This window comes from Vulpes lagopus, chromosome 4 (genome assembly GCF_018345385.1).
Source record: "Vulpes lagopus strain Blue_001 chromosome 4, ASM1834538v1, whole genome shotgun sequence".
Taxonomy (NCBI): domain Eukaryota; kingdom Metazoa; phylum Chordata; class Mammalia; order Carnivora; family Canidae; genus Vulpes; species Vulpes lagopus.
Genome location: NC_054827.1, coordinates 109,515,330 through 109,535,425, shown reverse-complemented (window position 1 = coordinate 109,535,425; position 20,096 = coordinate 109,515,330). Strand labels below are relative to the sequence as shown.

Genomic DNA, 20,096 nt, shown 5'->3' with positions numbered 1-20,096 from the left:
TCCAGTTTGGGCCAATGAGATGGAAGCAGAAGTGATGTGTGTTGTGGGCCTTCCAGGCCAAGCACTGAGTTGTTACTGCGACACATTCCAGAGAGTTCTCCATTTTCCCATTGGTGCACCAGCTGGGTGACATGGCGCTGCTCTGTCATCTGGGTCCCTGGGGCTGAAAGTGACGGCAGGAACACTCCTCACACTTCTCTTCTTACCACCACTGAACCATGATGCATATTGTATGAGCAAGAGAGAAAAAAACCCCTGTCCTCGGAAGCCCCTGACATTCAGGGGTGTTTGTTGATGCAGCATAACCTAGCCCATCCTGATTAAAGCAGACCATCCCGATCACGTCAGGCCTGGTTATGGGAATCACACCTCCTGCATTAGGTGCCCAGCTCAGCAGAGGCCCATGGTAGCTGTGCGTCTTGTCTGGCTCCCTCCCTGGTCAGAGTTCCCTGGTGAGGCTTCGCAGCAAGTGTTGCTTCATTCTCCAGCAGGCTTGCACAGCCTTGACCCCTCACCTCCTGTCCTGTGCCTCCTCCGGGAAGGCAGAGGCTGTTGCCCTGGGTAAGCCAGTGCAGCGCAACCCCTGAACCCTTCCCCAGAGCGATGTTTCCACACCAGTGGAGTTGGCATCCATCTCACATGCATCTATCAACTTGTAATAATAGCTCACTGGCTTCCTGGCCAGCAGAGGCTTCAGCAGCCTGGAACTTGGCTGTCAATCATGGAAACCAAAGAGGTTGCCCTGCTTAATGTGTGCTTAAATTTTGAGGGCATTGAGAAAGTACTGAAGCTTTGCCTACCCCTCTGGGTCTACGGTGGCCTCCCTTCCCCTTCCAGACTTTGGCTGCAGGTAGATAAGTGGGCCATGGGTAGGGAAACCTTAGAACTCACTGCCCACCATGGGACGCACTGTAGAGGGGAGCCGGGCACACTTGAGAGAGGGTACAGTGGCCCTGGTGATCATGACCTCAGAAAAGCAGGCGAGAGGACCATTTTGTCCCACAGTGTGCCCTGCGGAGATGTCCGAGGTAGTTAGGGTTCTGCCCTGCGGGGAGGTGAGCTCAGGGGCCGGCTGGCCTGGTGTCTCTCCCTTTCATGGGGACCAATCTGATGCAGGGTCATCTTTGTACCACCATCTAAAGAGAAACCTAACTTGTAACCCAGCACTGTATGAAGCAACACCTTCACCCCTTCCCTGAGCCATGCTTAGTTCTAGAACCGTCCTTGTGGCCAAGCCATTCCCCTGCAGGAGGAACGGGGGTGAGGCTGTGGGCTGGGGTGGGGCAAAGTTGCATCCAGCCAACTAACCACATTGAGCAGAAGATGTGTTACACAATTCTCGTGACTTTACTGCAGGTTTGAAATCTTTCACAATAGAGGTGGAAAATAAAATCAAAATAGAGACACGGTGAAAAATACAAATAGTTCTAATCCTTTGGGTTTTAAATTAAAAATGGTACATACAACTTTTTGAATGTATATTGTTTTAGTTTTTTAAAGAAAGGACTATTGAAAGGCAGAGGCATTGAGGGAAAGGACCCTTTGTCTGATGATGCACTTGTATCTGGAATGATCTGCACCTCTGAGTCAGTGATTTTGCCTTCAATTAACAATTAGATTTGTGTGCTTTGTAAGGGTGCTTAGTTTGCTTTCCACTTGAAAAATGGAAGAACGGATACCCCTGCACCCTGCAGGCTCCCTGAGAACGTGGGGGTGGGGCAGGGCCGGCACTTGAGCTGCAGTGTCACGTGGCCACCCCGAGATCTGTGCCTGGGAAGCATGTTGCATCACAGAGCCCAGCATGTATGTGGTATTTAATAGCATTTAACTCCTTCGTTTTTATGGTTCCAGGAGACACCCAGATCCAGCCAGCTTGATAAACACCTTTGGTGTTTTTTCTGATCACAAAAATATTACATAATCATTAAAAAATCAAACAATTTATAAATGAATAGACTGTGAAAATTGCCTTAATCATAGCAGAGGGCCAGGGCACCGGGCTGTCTCAGTAGGTGGAGTGTGCAACTCTTGATCTTGGGGTTGTGAGTGCAAACCCCGCATTGGGTGTAGAGCTTACTTTAAGAAAAAAACAAAAAAGCAAGAAACAAAGTGGAGAGTAGTAGAGATGGAGTAAGGATGAGGAGTCTGTTCTTTTATTGGTGACAGTGGTAATAGAGCATCAATACTAAAACAACCCAGAGACAAAGCATGACACATGCCCACGCCACTTGAAATGCTCATCATTTACTGTCTCACTTGTCTCTCACTTGTTTCCTGAATCACTCTGTGGTTGAAAAAAAAACAGACCCAGAGAGACGAATTAACTTTTCCAACAACACACAGTTGCATGGTCTTCGGAGGCCCAGTTCTAACCACTGGCCTTCAGGAACTTTGATCTCTCCTCTGGGCTGCTTTGTCACCATTGTCAGTACAGCTGGGGCAGTACCACCAGGGAAGCATCTGCAGAGGGCTTGCTGCTCCCGCCACACACACTCCTGACCCTCTCCTATCTCGAGTGCATATTAGTGCGTGAGTGTGTGTGCTGTGCAGCCCAAGAGCTAAGACTACACAGTCTTGGTTTTTGGCCTGCAGCACAGCCGGGTATTCAGCAGGTGCTCAGTCGGGACTTGTTTCGGGTTTTGAGGTCGGATGATGTGTGTGACGTTTGCAGTCCCCAGGATCTTGTGTGTCTGGTACCCCAGTTCCGACTTGCCAGCCAGGGCCCACCTACTGTAGTGGGGCTGTGCGAGGTGAATCCCTCACTCCCAGGTCTGGCCTCTGGGCTTGGATGGCTGGGTCGGTGGGGAGTGGCCAGACTGCCTGCGCTCTCACGCACGTGCAGGCCGGCGCCTCCTCACAGTGTGGTAGGCTCACGTTGTCTGGCTTCCCTTCAAGTGAGCACTGTGAGAGACAGGGAGAGGAAGACCCCCATCTCTGAAGGTCTGGCCCCAATGGTCAGTCACCGTGTGGCCACAGACTCAGACTCCAAGGGAGGGGACATCGACACCACCCATCTGTGGGAGCTGTGTCCCAGTTTATGGGTACCTTTGGTCCTCCCCCAGCCCCCGGAACCCTGCCCCTGGCCTTTTTCTTCCCGGAGTGGGCCAGCCTTGTTTCTGCCCTGCCTTTGTGTTTGCTGTTCCTCCACCTAGAACCTTCCTTTTATTGTCGTCACATTGTGGCTCCGCCTCATTAATTAAGCTTCAGCTCCTGTGTCCCCTCTTTGCGGGGGCCTAAGTGACCCCACTGTAGCCCACTGCTGTACTGAGCTGTTCACCGCTGCTCTGCAACCCCCCCCAGTTCCACCTGACGCAGAGCGCAGCCCCGTCAGGAACTGTCTGTCCACACCCGGTACCCGGTATGCGGCACATGGGAATTGCTTGGGAAGCTTGCTTTGACAAGTGAGTCTGAGCTACATTACCTGCCACCACAGCGAGCCCCTGGGCTTTCCCACTCCCTCTGGCCTCTACTGAAGAACAGTAACGATGACATCCTCGTTTTGAGGGTGGCGGACTCCTGGCTGCTAGAGGGAGGCGGAGAGGGGGTTAGTGCTGCAGCCAGGCCTCTGGACAGTGGCACCGACAGCAGGGTTTCTTTTCTTTTCTTTCCTTTTCTTTTTCTTTCTTTCTTTCTTTCTTTCTTTCTTTCTTTCTTTCTTTCTTTCTTTCTTTTTTAAGATTTATTTATGAGGGGCATCTGGGTGGCTTAGTGGTTGAGCCTTCGCCTTTGGCACAGGTCATGATTTCAGGGTCCTGGGATCGAATTCCACATCAGGCGCCCCACAGGGAGCCTACTTCTCTCTCCGCCTATATCTGCCTCTCTCTGTGTCTTTCATGAATAAATAAACAAAAAGCTAAAAAAAAAAAAGATTTATTTATATGTTAGATAAAGAGGGAGCGTGCACATGCGCATAGCAGGGAGGAGCAGAGGCAGAGGGAGAGAGAATCTCCAGCAGAGCTGGACAGGGGGCTTGATCACAGAACCCTGACTGAGATCATGACCTGAGGCAAAGCCAAAAGTCAGATGCTTAATCAGCCAAGCCACCCAGGCGCGCCCTGACAGCAGCTCTGATTGTCTGTGGTGCATTTTTCCTTTCGGGAACAGAGGCCTTTGGCTTTCCCGCACCGGGATCTTTGGAGAGCATGGTGAATTTCTTCTGGAGGTCTTACCCCTCAGCTGCTTTGTTTCCTTGTGCATTTAGTTAACTTGCCACGGATGAGGGGAGAAGTGAGCTGGGCACGTTGTTATCTGGTGCCTTTTCACTGCTTCTGTGCAGGTGAGAAGTGCAGTGTAGGGAACGGAGGGAGGTGTTGTCTGAGGCAGATCAATACCTCTTAGCAGGATGATACATTGCTGGTCTGGAGCATGGCTGTATATCATGGGCCTTAAATCCATCAAAGCCCAGGATGATGCTGAGGTAATCTAAATAGTTCTATGATACACGAAGCATGAGAGCATCTGATTTATCGTGGCCCCCAAGGCAGGGAGCCAAGGAGACGGCCCTTGAACACACGCTCTCGAATGCTCGCCCCTCCTGCCACTGAACGGGACCCTGTGTCCTGCACACTCTGTATCCCCTGCCCTGCAGAAGACTGTGTGTGTAACTGGTGGTAAACACGGAAAAGGATCTCCTGAAACCCGTTCTCTGTTGTCTGAGGTGGCCTTCCTGCAGGTGGAAAGGGCAGAGGGACTCACACAGTGAAGACCCCTTAGCAAGGAGAGCAGCCCCTGCTCACTGATCCAGGGAACTGATGTTTAGTGCTTGTACTGGTTGGGACTCTAGATGGCAAGTGACAAAAACATCTGTAGGACAAAAAGGAAGGGGAAAGGCAGGCCGGCTTCAAGCTGGGCAGGGACGAGGGGTGCCACTGTGCATCCTCTGTGCAGCTCCTGTCTTGGGCAGTGTGGCCACCATCCGTCCTGCCCCTGCCCTGCTCCTGTCCTTCAGCACCTGCTTCATTCTCTGCAGTTCCAGTAAATGTCACCGACTAGCATCTCCTTGGCCCGTTGTAGTGGCTGGGAGGATGGCACTCTGATTGGCCAGGCCTGGCATGCAGGCAGCCCCAGGGCTCAGTGATGTGCCACTTCGGCCACCCAGGCTTGAGTGCCCAGAGGAGGGTGGTTCTGACAGCAGTCAGGGTGTCCGTGCTGACTGGAGGCAGCGTGTCCCCCGCACACACCCTTTGTTGTGCCCTCCCCCCACCGCCCACAGCCTCCACTGTCCCAGCCTTCATCCTCTTTTGGTCTGAAGAGTGGCTGAATGAGCACCCCAGTAGACGTCAGGGGAAGTGAGTTTCCAGGCTTCCTCATGAGCAGAGGCAGGGACCAGTGGGTTCATTCAGTCAGATTAAGTGGCTGCTCTGTGTCCGGTCCTGCTGGGTATTGGAGTCACATCAGTTAGTCCACACATGGTTCCCACCTTTAGCAGGTTGGGGAGACAGGAGACAAGTGCATAATGTTATGTAGCAATGAGTACTGTGAGGAAGGAAGAAGTGGGTGAGGGGTGGAGAGGAGGTGACCTCAACAGGGTGGTCAGTCAAGTCACTTACTCTCTGAGAAGGTGACAGAGCAAGCCATGCAGAAAAGTGACATGTGGGGAGCCTTCCAGCCAGAGGAGCAGCATGTGAAAAGGTCCTGAGGCCCAATAAGAAGTCCACTGTGGCCTGAAGGCGTGAGTAGGGTGGGAAGTAACACGAGGTGAAGACAGAGGACAGTCAGTGAGGAGGGGTCAACTCATGTGCAGCCTAGTGGCTACAGGGACAACTTGGGATTTCCCTGAGGGTGCTGGGATGCCCCTGGTGGGTTGTGACTTGGCATGATGGGATCCAGGTGATGCTTTTGGATCCCTGTGGTGTGCAAACGTAGCACAGATCAGGAGCATCATGGAGAGCAGAAGCAGAACTGGGTGGGGCGTTTCTAGTCATCCAGGGAGGGACGGAGGCAGGGAGAAGGATCAGACCCAGGACTCATTTAAGAGGCAGAGCCACAGGACTGCAGAGAGCGTTCTGGTAAGGGGTGCTGGGGAGAGCCTGGAGATTGGGTCTAAATAAGAAGGAGCATGTTGGTGCCATTGCTCATTTTCCTGGGCTGGAGAGCAGCAGATTTAGAGGCAATGCTGAGCAATTCTCCTGGACACGTTATGGTTGAGGTGACCAGCTTCCAGATGTGTTGTGGTTGAGATGAGCCCACCACAGGGCATGTAGCACGCAGGCCACTGGTTCTGAGACCTGTCCTCCCATGCTGGCCAGGCCAGAGCTGAAACACAGCCCTGGGAACCTACAGGCCTGGCCAGAGATTCACATCTCTTGTGATTCCCTTCCTGTGTCTGGGCCTCCGCGTCCTCATCTGTAAACTGGGGTGATGAGACCTGCACCTCCTGGAGTCATGAGGTTTCTGGGACGCGATCACCTCGCCTCAGGGTCCGGGGCAAGCCAGTGCAGGAGTGATGGCTGCTGTCCCCAGGAGATTGGTTCAGAGCGAGGCACTGCCCAGAAAGAGGTGGGACAGTCTGGGGAAACAGCCAGGCAGGTGCCTCTGCTCTGGGTACGGAGGTGCCCGGACAGGCACCTCTCTGGGGGTGGGAACCTGTTGGGGTGTGTGCCCATCTCTGGCTCTTCTCCTGTGCAGGGAATTTGGATCAGCGGTCAGGCATCTTGGTGCTGAGCAAGAGGTCAGTCAGCTCTGGAGCCTGGCTGCTCACTCAGCATTGGCTTTGGAGAGCGCACCCCTTAACCTCATTCTCAGGGCAGACGTGGCTGCTCTGCTGGCATTTGCCCTGCTTTTTGACACTTTCTCATTCTTTGAGTCATGCTTTGTCCTGCCCTTAACTCCTTCCATAGAGTCTCCACCTGGCTCTCTGGATTGGAGTCCTTGGAGCCATGCCCTCAGTGTGGTGCACAGGTCAGAGGCCATAGCTCCTGTTCGGCCCAGGCACAGTGGGGACAAGATGGATGGAGTCACTCGATTAATGGCCACATTTGGGAAAGGGTCTGTGAGCAAGATTAGGAAAAACGTGTTGTGGTGTCTGGAATTCAGAGTACAGAGCTGCTGGTAAAGCTTCTGTGGGCTACGCCACTGCAGCTTCTCAGTCTCTGGGCTACCTGATCCCAGGGCCAGGCTCAGAGGGCAGGTTCTATAAATAACTGCCAACAACCAAGTGACTCTGAGGTCCCAGCAGGACAGGGACTTTGTTTCACGGAAGAAAAAACAGGGGTTCAAGGGAGAGGTGCCCCAGGGCAGTGGTTGAATGGGGACCACCTGTCCAGCCTGGACCTGGACCCAGCTCTCTTATGCTCTTGCCGGGCACTGCTCCCACCCCCGTGGACTAACCTCAGAACCTTGACCTTGTGGCCTGCAGGGGCAGGTGTATATAGCAGCATCCCTGGTGGGCCAGCAGCCTGGAGTTTGGGGGCCTGGAGCAGCAGGGCCAGACCCAGCCCCTGCGCCTTTCCTGCCCAGGCCCGGGAGCAGGGGCCTTGCCCGGGCAGCTCAGAGCACGTCAGTTTGTGGTTTCTCTGGTTCTTTGCCAGGGGAGGAGTGAGAGAGAGAGACAGCAGTGTACTTGGATGCTAATTTACAATTTCACTGAAGCATGAAATCGCTTCCTTCCTTTACCAGATTATTACTTAAGCAGAAAATTGACTTGGAGTGGGGGTGGGGTAATCATAGACTTTTGAAAATTTAAAAGGAATAAGAAGAGATTTGGGGTTTCTTTTGGGGAGGGGCTCATTACCAGCAGGAAGAAGGGAGCACAGGCTTTTGAGGGTGCTTTGGGACCACTTTTGCTCAAGACATACAATTTTGCCTGCCCATATTCTGAGCCAGGCTTCCACAGCACTGCAGTGCATCAGGGTTGTACCATCACTTGGACTTGAATTAAAGTGCCTTGGAATCCCCCAAATTCAACTGTGTGACAGGACTGTGTCTGCCTACACAGAGCAGCCCTTTGAGCCCCGAGTCCTGGCCTGGCAAAGAAGGACAAAGGAGGGAGGCAGGTGAGGTGACCACTGTCACCTAGGCCTAGGATCCTAGAGTCACCTGTAGGGACTAAAGAAGCTCCTTTGGTTGTGGGCTTTCCAGAGGCTTCAGCCAAAAGCAAATCTGCTCCACGTTACTGGTTGGCATGTCTTACTGTCTCTTGGGCCTTTCTTGTGGCTTTCTTGTTTGGGATCAAACAGAATTGAGCAGGTGCCTTGCAGGTGAGCCACTGATCAGCCGTCTTTGCCTCCAACCCGTGCTCATTCCCACTGGGTCAGGAGGCCTTGAAAGACCCTGGATTTGGAGAACAGGTCTACACTGAGCCCTTGGGCTGTAGCGGAGGCTCTTAGGAATTTCCCAAGGGTGAGGGAGAGGAGGAATTTTGGCCAGTGCTGCTTGGAGCCCAGCTCAAGACAGGTCCCACTGGGAACAGGGGAAGGGAGGACTTAAGGCTCTGCCTGCGGTCTGCGGCTCTTGGGCTCATTGCTTCCAGCCTGCCACAGAAAACCCTGAAAGAGTCCCATCTCCTTGGGCCCACAGAGAGTAGAGCTTGGGCTTGGAACTGGATAGCCCATATGGGAGTCCCGGCTCTGGCACTTGGGACGGCCACTTGGCTTCTCTGAGCCTTGGCTTCCCCAGCTGGAGAATCAGGCCACGAGAGCCGTGTCCCCAGAGGACAGCCTGAGAGTAGGATGTGTCCCAGGGCACATGCTATTTAGCCCTGCTCTGACCTGACATCCACTTAATGGCCTGAGGCCACCATATACATCCTCCCTTGACCATGGGAGGCAACCGCAGCTCAAACTCACCCAGAGGTGGCTCATTTCCAGGCCACAGATGTTTGGTTCCAAAGCTGGTCCGAAATCAACAAAATCAGTTTCCGAAGGGCAGGGTAAAAGCCAGCCCCTCCCACCCGCACCGTCCCTGGCTGAGGGGAGCGGCAGAGCGGAGAGAGGAGGGGCTGGAGGGTGAGCTGCAGCGGGCCAGGGCCCAGCTGAACAGGGAGCCGGGGCCGGCCCCTCTCACCTGTGGCCTTGTCCCCTGGCAGGTCGGCTCAGCATGTCGGTCAGCGTCCACGAGACCCGGAAGTCGCGGAGCAGCACGGGGTCCATGAACATCACCCTCTTCCACAAAGCCTCCCACCCCGACTGCGTGCTGGCCCACCTGAACACGCTGCGCAAGCACCGCATGTTCACCGACGTCACGCTCTGGGCGGGGGACCGCGCCTTCCCCTGCCACCGCGCCGTGCTGGCCGCGTCCAGCCGCTACTTCGAGGCCATGTTCAGCCACGGGCTGCGGGAGAGCCGAGATGACACGGTCAACTTCCAGGACAACCTGCACCCCGAGGTGCTGGAGCTGCTGCTGGACTTCGCCTACTCATCCCGCATCGTCATCAACGAGGAGAACGCAGAGTCGCTCCTGGAGGCGGGCGACATGCTGCAGTTCCACGATGTGCGGGACGCCGCTGCCGAGTTCCTGGAGAAGAACCTCTTCCCCTCCAACTGCCTGGGCATGATGCTGCTGTCGGACGCGCACCAGTGCCGCCGGCTGTACGAGTTCTCCTGGCGCATGTGCCTGGTGCACTTCGAGACAGTGCGGCAGAGCGAGGACTTCAACAGCCTGTCCAAGGACACCCTGCTGGACCTCATCTCCAGTGACGAGCTGGAGACAGAGGACGAGCGCGTGGTCTTTGAGGCCATCCTGCAATGGGTGAAGCACGACCTAGAGCAGAGAAAGGCCCACCTGCCCGAGCTCCTCCGCAGCGTGCGGCTGGCCCTGCTGCCCTCTGACTGCCTGAAGGAGGCCGTCTCCGGCGAGGCCCTCCTCATGGCTGATGAGCGCACCAGGCTTATCATAGACGAGGCGCTCCGATGCAAGACCAAGATCCTGCAGAACGATGGGGTGGTCACCAGCCCCTGTGCCCGGCCACGCAAGGCAGGCCACACGCTGCTGATCCTGGGGGGCCAGACCTTCATGTGCGACAAGATCTACCAGGTGGACCACAAGGCCAAGGAGATCATCCCAAAGGCGGACCTGCCCAGCCCCCGCAAGGAGTTTAGCGCCTCAGCGATCGGCTGCAAGGTCTATGTGACTGGGGGCCGGGGCTCTGAGAACGGAGTCTCTAAGGACGTGTGGGTATATGACACTGTCCACGAGGAGTGGTCCAAGGCGGCACCCATGCTGATCGCCCGCTTTGGTCATGGCTCGGCTGAGCTGGAGAACTGCCTCTACGTGGTCGGAGGGCACACGTCCCTGGCAGGCGTCTTCCCTGCCTCCCCTTCGGTCTCCCTGAAGCAGGTGGAAAAGTACGACCCCGGGGCTAACAAGTGGACAATGGTGGCCCCATTGAGGGATGGCGTCAGCAACGCCGCAGTGGTGAGTGCCAAGCTGAAGCTCTTTGTTTTTGGAGGGACCAGCATCCACCGAGACATGGTGTCCAAAGTCCAGTGCTACGACCCCTCGGAGAACCGGTGGACCATCAAGGCCGAGTGCCCCCAGCCTTGGCGGTACACGGCAGCCGCCGTGCTGGGCAGCCAGATCTTCATCATGGGAGGGGACACGGAGTTCACAGCTGCCTCAGCCTACCGCTTTGACTGTGAGACCAACCAGTGGACGCGGATCGGGGACATGACCGCCAAACGCATGTCCTGCCACGCCCTGGCCTCGGGCAACAAGCTCTATGTGGTGGGGGGCTACTTTGGGACCCAGAGGTGTAAGACCCTGGACTGCTATGACCCCACTTCGGACACGTGGAACTGCATCACCACCGTGCCCTACTCGCTCATCCCCACTGCCTTTGTCAGCACCTGGAAGCACCTGCCCTCGTGAGGAGCACCTGCAGAGCCCAGCCAGGTGAGTCCCCAACACCCCGGGGCCTGCTCCCACCCTGGGTCAGGGTCGCCGTGTCCTCCAGGGAAGGCTGGTTGGGGCAGCAAGTGGCCAGGGGCTCTGGGAGCCTCTTCCAGGTCTGGAGCTAAAGTGTAGCTCTGCTCCTTCCTTGCAGTTAACCTTGAGCAAAGCATATAAGCCTTCTGCCAGATGGGGACCACCGCCTCAGGGCAGTGCAGTGCTTTCCAAGTGTGGCTGCACCTCACAATCACCAGGGATCTTTTGACAATTACTGCGTGGCATTTAGGCTAGTCGGCCGAGTCTAAGGGCCGTCTCTACACAAGAGCATCCTCATATCTGACAGCGGCAGCTTAGGGCTTCCCAAAATCACTCTCAGATTCGAGCATTCACTGGAAAGACTCAGAATACACTGCAGGCTGTTATGTTCACGGTCCTGGTCTGCTACAGGGACGGGATATAGGTTAAGATCAGCCACAGACAGGGACGAGTGGGGCAGAGGCCTCTCCGTGTGTTCAGGACAGCGTTACTGCACCTACCTCAGTGAGTGGCCGTACACACGGGATATTGCCCATTGGGGATGCTACACAAGCTCTGGTATCCACAGTTTTTACCGGAGCTTGATTGCCCATTGGGGTTACTCTTCAACTCTGGGTCCCCTGGTACCACATGACCCAAAGCCCCTACCCTAAGTCACATGGATGTGCCCACCCTCACCCCTGCCCTGAACAAGGACAGTCTATTGGGTACAACTGATAATGTCCCAAAGTCAAGAGCAAAGGCCAGATTTATTTACAATACAAATGCTAAAGCACATGCCACACCCCAGACCAGGTGAGCCAGGGCTTCCACAGTTCCAGGTGAGTCCCAGTGTGCATCCAGCATGCAAGCAGCACCCCAGGGTCCCTGAGAAATAAGGATGATGGACGGGAGCACTTAAGGGGCAAGGGGCATGCTAGAGCTGTGGGGCTGGGCACCCCGTGGAGGAAATGGGGTGCTGCTTCTGTCCTGTATAGATGTTAGTGGGTCTCCCTTAGAGCGAGTGTCACAGTAGGGAACCCTGGCCAGGCAGGGCCTGCTGCAGAGTACTGCCCAAGTTACTGCTCCTGCAGTTATGTGAGGTCCTTACCCAAAAGTGGATGACAGGGAGCTGAGGGACACAGTCAGGTGCTCTTTGGGGGTAATGGAGGGATGGGGAGACACAGAAGGGACTTGCCCAAGGCCTGAGGGCAGGTGCAGAGTCAGGTGAAGGGAAGGACCAGCTTACCTGGACAGGCCTCTTCTGAGGGGTGGGGTGGGGCCTCTCTTGCAGCCCTTCTGGGGCAGGACCAACTCCAGTACTGAGCCAGCCTGGCAGGGAGCTTAGGAGTAGGGGCTGGAAAGGGATGGTAGATTTGTAGGCACCAGGGAAGGGTTTGTGTTCTTGTGCCACCACATTGGGTCAGGCCCTAGGGAAGCCAGGATGTCCTAACCCTGAGCCCTTCTCCTGGGCCCCTCATACCTGGGGCAAAGGCAGCAGGTCCTCAGCCCTTAGGACTGAGTTCTGGGGACCCCAGGGTGAGTGGGAGGCAGGGAGACATAGGTCCCAGAGGCTCTGAGAAGCTGGGGCATGGGGTGACGGATCCCAGGCTCTGCCTCCAGCCCAAGAAGAGGCCATGCAGGATAGCCTTCCCACCCGGGAGGGCAGGTCAGCAGCCACAGCTCTGAGAAACTGGCCCTCAGGCCAGGCACAGAAACCCCCAGGCACCAGCCTGGACCAAATACCTGATTGCCTCCCTGCCGCGGTGGCTGCTGGTGCGCGTGCAGTAGGCTCTTCACAGCAGAGAGGTCAGACTGAGGTGGGACTGCCCCTCCACACAAAGCACCTGCTCTAGCCCGGAGATCCAGGTCGGCTGGGCCTTCGAGGTCCTGACTGGAACGTACCAGCCCACGAGGCTGGCCCAAGCCACATTCCCTCCTACATCTGGAGTGTTCGGGCTCCTGAAAGCCCATCTAGACAGGAGGGGGCTTTGTCCCCTTCTGAGGTTGCCTGTTTTGTTTTAATCTGCTCTCTCCTTTGGGAGAAAAATCTAAGTAGCCCAAGTGGTTGGTCCCCTGGGCTAGAAGCTATAAGAGGAGAATGGCACGTCCATGTGGCTTCCCTGTTCCCTCGCTCTGTGGGGCCCGAGGGCTCCTCCTACTGGTGCTCACCCTTCCCCATGACCCTGGACAGTAGTTTGACCCCATGTGGGAAGGTGCGGGGGCAAGCCAGCAGGCCTCATAAGCCCTGTACCTTTCTAGGGATTTTCCCCATTCCAGGCACGGGGAGGAGTGGGGGGAGCGAAGCTCACATCTCTCCTTGGTTCTGGCTCTCACTGGCTGCTTGACCCTCATTATGTGGAACCGCATCACCTAAGCTGAGCCTTGCCATTTTGAATACAGAAGCAACAACTGTATTACTCCCAGTACTTATATAGGTCAGGGAGGGGTAGGTTCAGAGTTGAATTTTTTTTTTAAGATTTTATTTATGTATTTGAGAGAAAGAGAATGAGTGAGGTGGAGGGGCAGAGAGAGAGCGAGAAGCAGAAGCAGATACACTGCTGACCAAGGAGCCCAAAGCGGGGCTCGATCCCAGGACGCGGAGATTGTGACCTAAGCCGAAGGCAGACACCAGACCAACTGAGCCACCCAGGTGCCCCCGGAGTCGCTGCTATACCAGGTGGTGACGCCAAAGTATGGTGACTATGATGGCTTTGGATGCCTTAGGCGGTGGGAGCCTCTCCATGTCCCTGGGCCACCTCCTCCTTCTCAAAGAGTCTATCGCCCATAGTCAGACATGACGTGTGCCCATCTGAGGACTGCCAAGGCCTTATCCCTTTAGCTTGGCCCAGTCCACCGTGGGGGTGATGTTGTCAGCCCCACTTCTGGGAGGAGGAAGCAGGTGCAAAGAGGCTAATTGCACATGACAGAGCCTGTCCTGCATCCCACTGGCAAGCATGCCTGGGCCCTGCCCTCCCAGAGCCAGGCCAGCACAGGAGTGTGTGAGCATCTCCCGGCCGCAGGTTTCCCAAGCTCTTCCGCCAGCACCATCTGCAACAGAGGCAGAGGGTCCTTCAGCTCTTGCCCTGCAACAGAGGCAGTGGGGGGTGCTGAGCCATTGCGCCTGAATGAGGTGCAGGAGGAGCCCAGGCCGAGTGCCCTCTGCAAGGAAAGGTCAGGAAGAGCAGAGGCATAGCGTGCCTGGTGCCTCCCCTTCCACCTGCCATGGGCACCCCAGTTGACCATGACACTTCCCACTGAGGCTGGCTACCAGCCGGGAGTCCCCGGGCCCAGTGCCGGGGCCGGAGGACAGGCCCTGTATCCCCAGATTCACTTCCCTGTGCCTGCCGTCCCAGACCCTCCTGCAGGGAGCAGGGTAAGACCCAGTTTGGGGGCCTTCCTCCTCTGTGCCTGGAGGGTCCTGCTGTCCCCTGACCCCTTGTCCATCCTGTGAGACTCTGACTTACAGAGCCACCAACCAGAGGTTGCCTGCACTCTGCAGCCCCTCAGGATCACCCCAGACGATGTCCTCTTGGTCTCCCCCAGGACTTCATTGCCCTGTTTGGGCTACCGGCCTTGAGAGTTCTGGTGGGTGCCTGCGTCTACAGTGAGCGCTCTAGTCATGATTTCCTTTGCTTTTCAGAACGCATTGTCATAGATGTCATAGCTGCAAAGGTGGCAGTTAAGACAGAGGATAGGTTGTTGGCATCAGGTGAATAGCTAGTAAGGGTTGCAGTGGGATTTGAGCCCCAGAAATGCCCCAGGCTTGCGGGCATCTGGAGAGCCAGGGGATCCTCACGTCTGCACCCTGGCATCAAGCATGGGACCAGCACCGGTGGCCACCCAGCTGTGTAGGGATGAATTGCTGTGTGGGAAGCTTAATGCCATCCGGAGCTCCAGGACCAGCCTCTGAGCCCCAGTGTCACCGCCAGAACCACGTATCTGGGCGACAGCAGCCAGTGGCAGCTGGGAGGCCCCTGGAGCAGGGTCTGGGTTACCCTGGGTTACCCGCCAAGTATAGACTAGCCATGAATGTTCTTTTCTCTTTTTCTCTCCCACTGGGTCTCCCTGCCCCCACTAAACCCTTTAAAGACATAGTGCCCTCATCTCTCTTCCCCTGACCCCCACCAGCGTGCCGGGCAAGTGTCCAGGCCACCAGGAGCTCATCTCCCCACAGTCATTGTTGGGACCCAGCCACTTGGGGTGTGGGGGTGGAGGGGCCTCCAATCCCAGCTCTGGGAAAGACTGAGCCCATTATTCCCCGATGGGGCCCTGCAAGGGGCTCGGTCACTGCCACAGGAGGGGCGACTCAGCACATTCTATCCTGCCTTAAAAGAAATTGCCACTGAGAGGAAATACCAGAGCACAGATCCACTCGGATGGGCCTGGTGTCATGAGAAAGGTGCCCGGGCAGGAGTTCGGGCCTTCTGAAACACCCCAGGTCCATCCGTCTGTCCCTGCACCCACAGTCTTGCACTCAGCAGGTTTCCCCGGGGTTGGCCCCATGCCAGGCCTGGGATCAGGATGCTAGCCACCCTCCCTTGCTGCAGTCCAGCGGAGCAGACACCTCACCAACAACTCCCAGGATTGTCAGAGCAGTAGGAGGGGTTGCCAGGCCAGCTGCATGGGCAGTGCGGGGTGACCACTGACCCCACACCTGCAAGGTGGAGTGTCCCATCTCACAGACAAGGAGACCAGGCCTCAGAGAAGCACCTGCCCAAAATTGGGGTGGCCCAGATTGGGACAGCTGTGGGCTGAGCCAGAGGGAGTTCAGGAGCTGGGCAGTGTGTTCCCCAATTCCTCTACCGTAGGCGTGCCTTTAGGTGCTGTCTCCTCTTTAACAACTCGAGATGGCCCAAGGGGACCACTCCCAGGGTCAGGGTCCCACAGCCCCTCACCCCTGGCATGGGTGGCCTTGAAGTTTGGTTGGGGGGCAGCAGTGGGCCTTGCCTCAGGGGGAGCCCCTCATCTGCCGAAGGTATGGAGCAGGGACAGGCCCCAGAGGTTTGGATTTGCCACTCTAGAGCATCTTGGGATGTTAGGGGCTTCATGACCCAGGTTCTCACTTGGGAGGGGCCTTCACCCACCCCAGTATCAGAGGGTTGCTGACCCCCTGGGCACTTCCTGCAGTGTTCAGGCCAATCTTCCAGAAGCCTTGGCAGTGAGGGAGCCAGGGCCATGCCCTACTCAGAAGGAAAAAAGTCCTACAGATTCCATTGCTGGCTTGAATTTTTAAATGTTACTTAAATGCATGCAGACTTACAAGTAGCTCTAAACGTAGAGCTATGTGTGTAGGTGTCGTATAGCAGACACAAGTGTGCAGGGTAAATCTGACCAAAGCTGTAAAACCAAAAATGGTGTCATCATTCATTGATGTCCTGCAGAGATGGCCTTGCCTCTTTGCCTCTTGGCCGGTGTGCAGGTTTCCTGGAGAGCTCCATCTGCCCGTGCCAAGGCTGGCTTCTCTGCCTTTCCAGAGCTCCCGTGAGACTCCTTCGGGCAGCTCAGCATGCTGGAGGGACATTGTCCATGTCCCCTGGCACAAATGTGCCTCCTCAGTCAGGGCCACCTCTGAGCCCTGGCCTGATAAGTGTGCCTTCTGGCCTGAACTGGGGTGCGGATCAGCAGGTGCCTGGAAATCTAGGTGAGCTCCCGGCGCCCTTCCCATGGGACTCCAAAGAACCTCTTAAAATGCTGCCCCACTGGGATCCCTGGGTGGCGCAGCAGTTCGGTGCCTGCCTTTGGCCCAGGGCGCGATCCTGGAGACCCGGGATCGAATCCCACATTGGGCTCCCGGTGCATGGAGCCTGCTTCTCCCTCTGCCTGTGTCTCTGCCTCTCTCTCTCTCTCTCTCTGTGACTATCATAAATAAATAATAATAAAAAAAAATTTAAAAAAAAAATGCTGCCCCACTGGGGTTCAGCTGCCTGCGGAGCCTGAGAGGACAGCCCCTGCCGCACTGTGCTGAGCGCTTCCTCTTCCCTGCCCAGCTAAGCCCTTCCGGTGCCCCTTCCTTTGTCCCCGGGGCTCTAGCCGAGAGTGTCACACCCTGACACACACGCACAGCCTCATCTCCACGTGGAGTCAGGAAGGGCTGTGCTGAGCTGTGCAGTGGGTCGGCCTTTCACATTGACCACACTGGCCCAGTTGGGTTACCTCAATTGCTCCAAGGACATTCTATGCAAAACCTCTCCTGAGCGTCAAACCACCCGGTTCTCTCCTCTCTGGGAGGCAGAGATCCATCGCCTCCTCTTCGGAAAACATGAGGCTCAGAGAGGGCAGATGCTGTGTTGAACGAGAAGCCCAGCTGCAGTGTGAGTTTGGTGACCCTGGGGGCCTGTGCTCCCTTGTGCACCACCGTCGGCCCCCATCGCCTGCGTCAGGGCCCATAAATACCGATGGAGGACACAGACGAGCAGTCTTCTGACCGCCTGGCTGATGCGCCCCTGCCTGTGTCCCTGCTCTCTGCCCAGGCCCCCCCCCCCCCCCGCTTCGACCTTACTGGCCTCAGCTTACATTTTTAGACGTGCTCACATCCCACCTCTGGGCCTCTGCCCGTGCCCTTCCTCTTGCCTGGGCTGCTGTTGCCTCCTCTGGCAAACTCCTGTGCCCCCTTCAGGCCTCAGGTTAAATACTACCACCTTCCCATAGCCTCCACCAAAATAAAAGCCTGGTCTCTCTCTCCTTTTTTTTGTTTTTCCCATCCAGCCCTTCTGTCACTGTGTGAGTACTGTATGCATTTATTGGTACATTATTGGTACATATCTCCCCTGGGGGCTGGTCCCGGGGACCGTAGCGGTGTCTGCCCGCCCTCCTGTCTTCCTAGAGCCAGGCATGGTGCCTGCTGGGTTGCAGGTGCTCAGGGTGCGGAGCCAGAGTAGCCAGATGGACAGGTGGCCATTGCCCTGTTCTAGGTGAGGTGACCAGGGCCCAGGGAAATGGCTGAACTGCCCCGGCTGCAGTGCTGGTCATGACAGAGCTGCATCCTCCTGCCCAGGCCTTCTGCTCTCGGGGCCTGAGTTCCAGCCCCTTACATGTGGCCCCTTGGTTATCACTTTGTTCCAGGTTAGGACAGAGCCGTGTGGACGTGACTCATGCTCTCCCTCCCTCTCCTCTGCAGACTCTGCCTGTCTCTCCCCACCCGCGGCTGCAGCCCTACTGTCCCAGAGTGGCCCTGACCCTGTCTGCCGCCGCAGGAAGCTCAGCCTTGCCCCGGAGCTGCACCCTCCCACCCCCAGCTCTGGGAGCAGCAGTCTCGGGGGGACTGTTCTGAGCTTCAGACAAGAGAGGAAAAGCTGTCTCGAGTGCCCTGTGTGCCTGCTTTGCAGTGGCTTGGAGGGGAGAGGACCTTCCAGAGGGGCGCGGATGACACAGGACTCGCTTGGCCGGGGAGAAGACACAGCCGCAGAGTGTTGAGGTGGCCTGATCAAGCAAGTCCTGTTCAGGGGCTGGGAGGCCGGGCAGGGAGGAGCCCTGGGTAGGTTAGGGTGGCGGTCCTGGGCTGCCTTGGGGTCTCGTGGCACCAACAGCACAGCCTTGGCCTCACTGCCTCCCCCTGGTGATCATAATGTCACCCAACAGAGGGTGTCTCGGGCCTCGGGGAAACGGGGTCCACCAGGACAGCACACGAGTTGCCCAGGAGAAAATCGAGGACACTTGTATCAGGGGTGGAAACCCGTCAGGTGACCTCAGTGGCACCCACAAGACTTCATTAGCAAACGACACCAAGAGCCTCAGCGTGAAAGAGGAAACATGTGGGCCTCTCCCCAGAGTCGGGCCTTGCTCTCACCACCTCTCCATCAGACCAGCTGTGCCCAGGGGCAGATGGACACTCGTGCCCTGTCTCAGCAGGACTCAGGACCCCCCCCATGTCCTCAGAGCCCACCTCTCCTCAGCCCACCCCAAGACGTGGCAATGACCCCATCTCCTGACAGGGCCATACTACCCTCAGGATATGGCCTTGCTCCCCAAGACTAGGAGCAGAGATGAGCCGGCGACCTCAGGGTTGGGTTACACCAGGGCATCCCCTCTGGATCCTATCAAGACCAGCCGCCTCGGCGTAGAGAACAGCAGCCAGGCCCGTGACCGGGCTCCCAACCAGCACCAGCTGTCCTCTGAGTCTGGGCCTTCCAGCTGGCCTGTGTTTGCTCACTGAGCTCCAAAAATAAGAATGGTCCCCAGGAGAACTGCCAATTCTTGGCTCATTTCTCCACCTCCCGAGTCATTGGGTCCCTCCTCCGTCTGTCCCCAATATCTGCGGTTCTGGACGGGTCATCTCACACCTAGTATTAGGGTTTGCAGCCCAGCCCTTGCCACCCCTGGGTGCCACTGGAGGGGGAAAGGGCCTGGGCCAAGCCTGTGGCTTCTCTGGCCACCTACCAGCTGCCTGCCATTTGCTCGGTGCTGCTTGGCTGGTTCAGGACTGGGCACCAGAGCGGGCTGCACTGTCGATGGGGCTGCATCACAAATGAGTTGCTGCCCATAATTTCGCCCTGCCCCCTCACAGGACCTTCCTGCTGCCACTGGTCCTGTGGGCAACTCTTGGGGAGGGCCCTTGGTGCTGGGCTCCCCTTCCATGAGCACCAGCCCCAGGGCATTGGCTGCCACTTGGGAAAAAGCTGGAAGCAGATTGTGCATTTCCAGGTCCCTTGGAGGCCGCAGACCCCTCCGTAACAGAGGCTGGCCTCCTGGGCTCCGAGAGCACAGTCTCAGCCCCCCAACCTTGGGGCTCTGGTCTGGGAGATGGTGAGGCCAGGGTGGCTGGGGCTGTGGGCGGTGAAGGAAGCTGCTCGCCTGGAGGCCCCGGGGCTTCTGGATGGCCGAGGTGAGTTAAGCACACTTGTCACATAGCACAACAGGCCTTGCAGTGGTGCTTCCCCCAAGTTGTGTTCTTCCCTCCTGTTTCTAATTTAATAAAAGAGCTGAGAAAGATATTGCTTCCCTTGGGTGCTGAGACCGGTCTTGGGACATAAGGCACGGGCCGACTTGGATTTCGCCCCGCCAGCCAGGGCCCGAAGCCTGCCCCCTGGCATCCGCCCCTCCTGTGAGTTGGTGGGGAAGGGAGAGGCCTCCTCCCCACAGACCCCCGGCACCCAAATGAGTTGACTTCCTTTCCTCAGACTCCAGGGGTGAAACCTTAAATTGACCCTCCTGTAGAATTCAGGTTGCTTTCCTGGACAGCCCCTTCCAGGGGAGTTCTTGAATGGGCCCATCTGTAGGGGAGCCCCGGCTGAGGCTCATCTGCATGAACGGAG

General features: G+C 56.8%; 1 protein-coding gene across 1 annotated transcript in view; it reads left to right on the top strand.

Annotated features, from left to right (window-relative positions):
• The window catches only part of KLHL25 (kelch like family member 25), a 35,395-nt gene extending 15,622 nt beyond the window's left edge, over positions 1–19,773 (top strand). Inside the window, exons 2-3 of the mRNA XM_041752334.1 lie at positions 9,026–10,830; positions 17,963–19,773. Of these exons, the coding sequence (XP_041608268.1) occupies positions 9,037–10,806 (1,770 nt within the window). The 5' untranslated portion in view covers positions 9,026–9,036 and the 3' untranslated portion in view covers positions 10,807–10,830; positions 17,963–19,773. The remainder of the gene's footprint in view (positions 1–9,025; positions 10,831–17,962) is intronic.
• Positions 19,774–20,096: the final 323 nt, after the last annotated feature.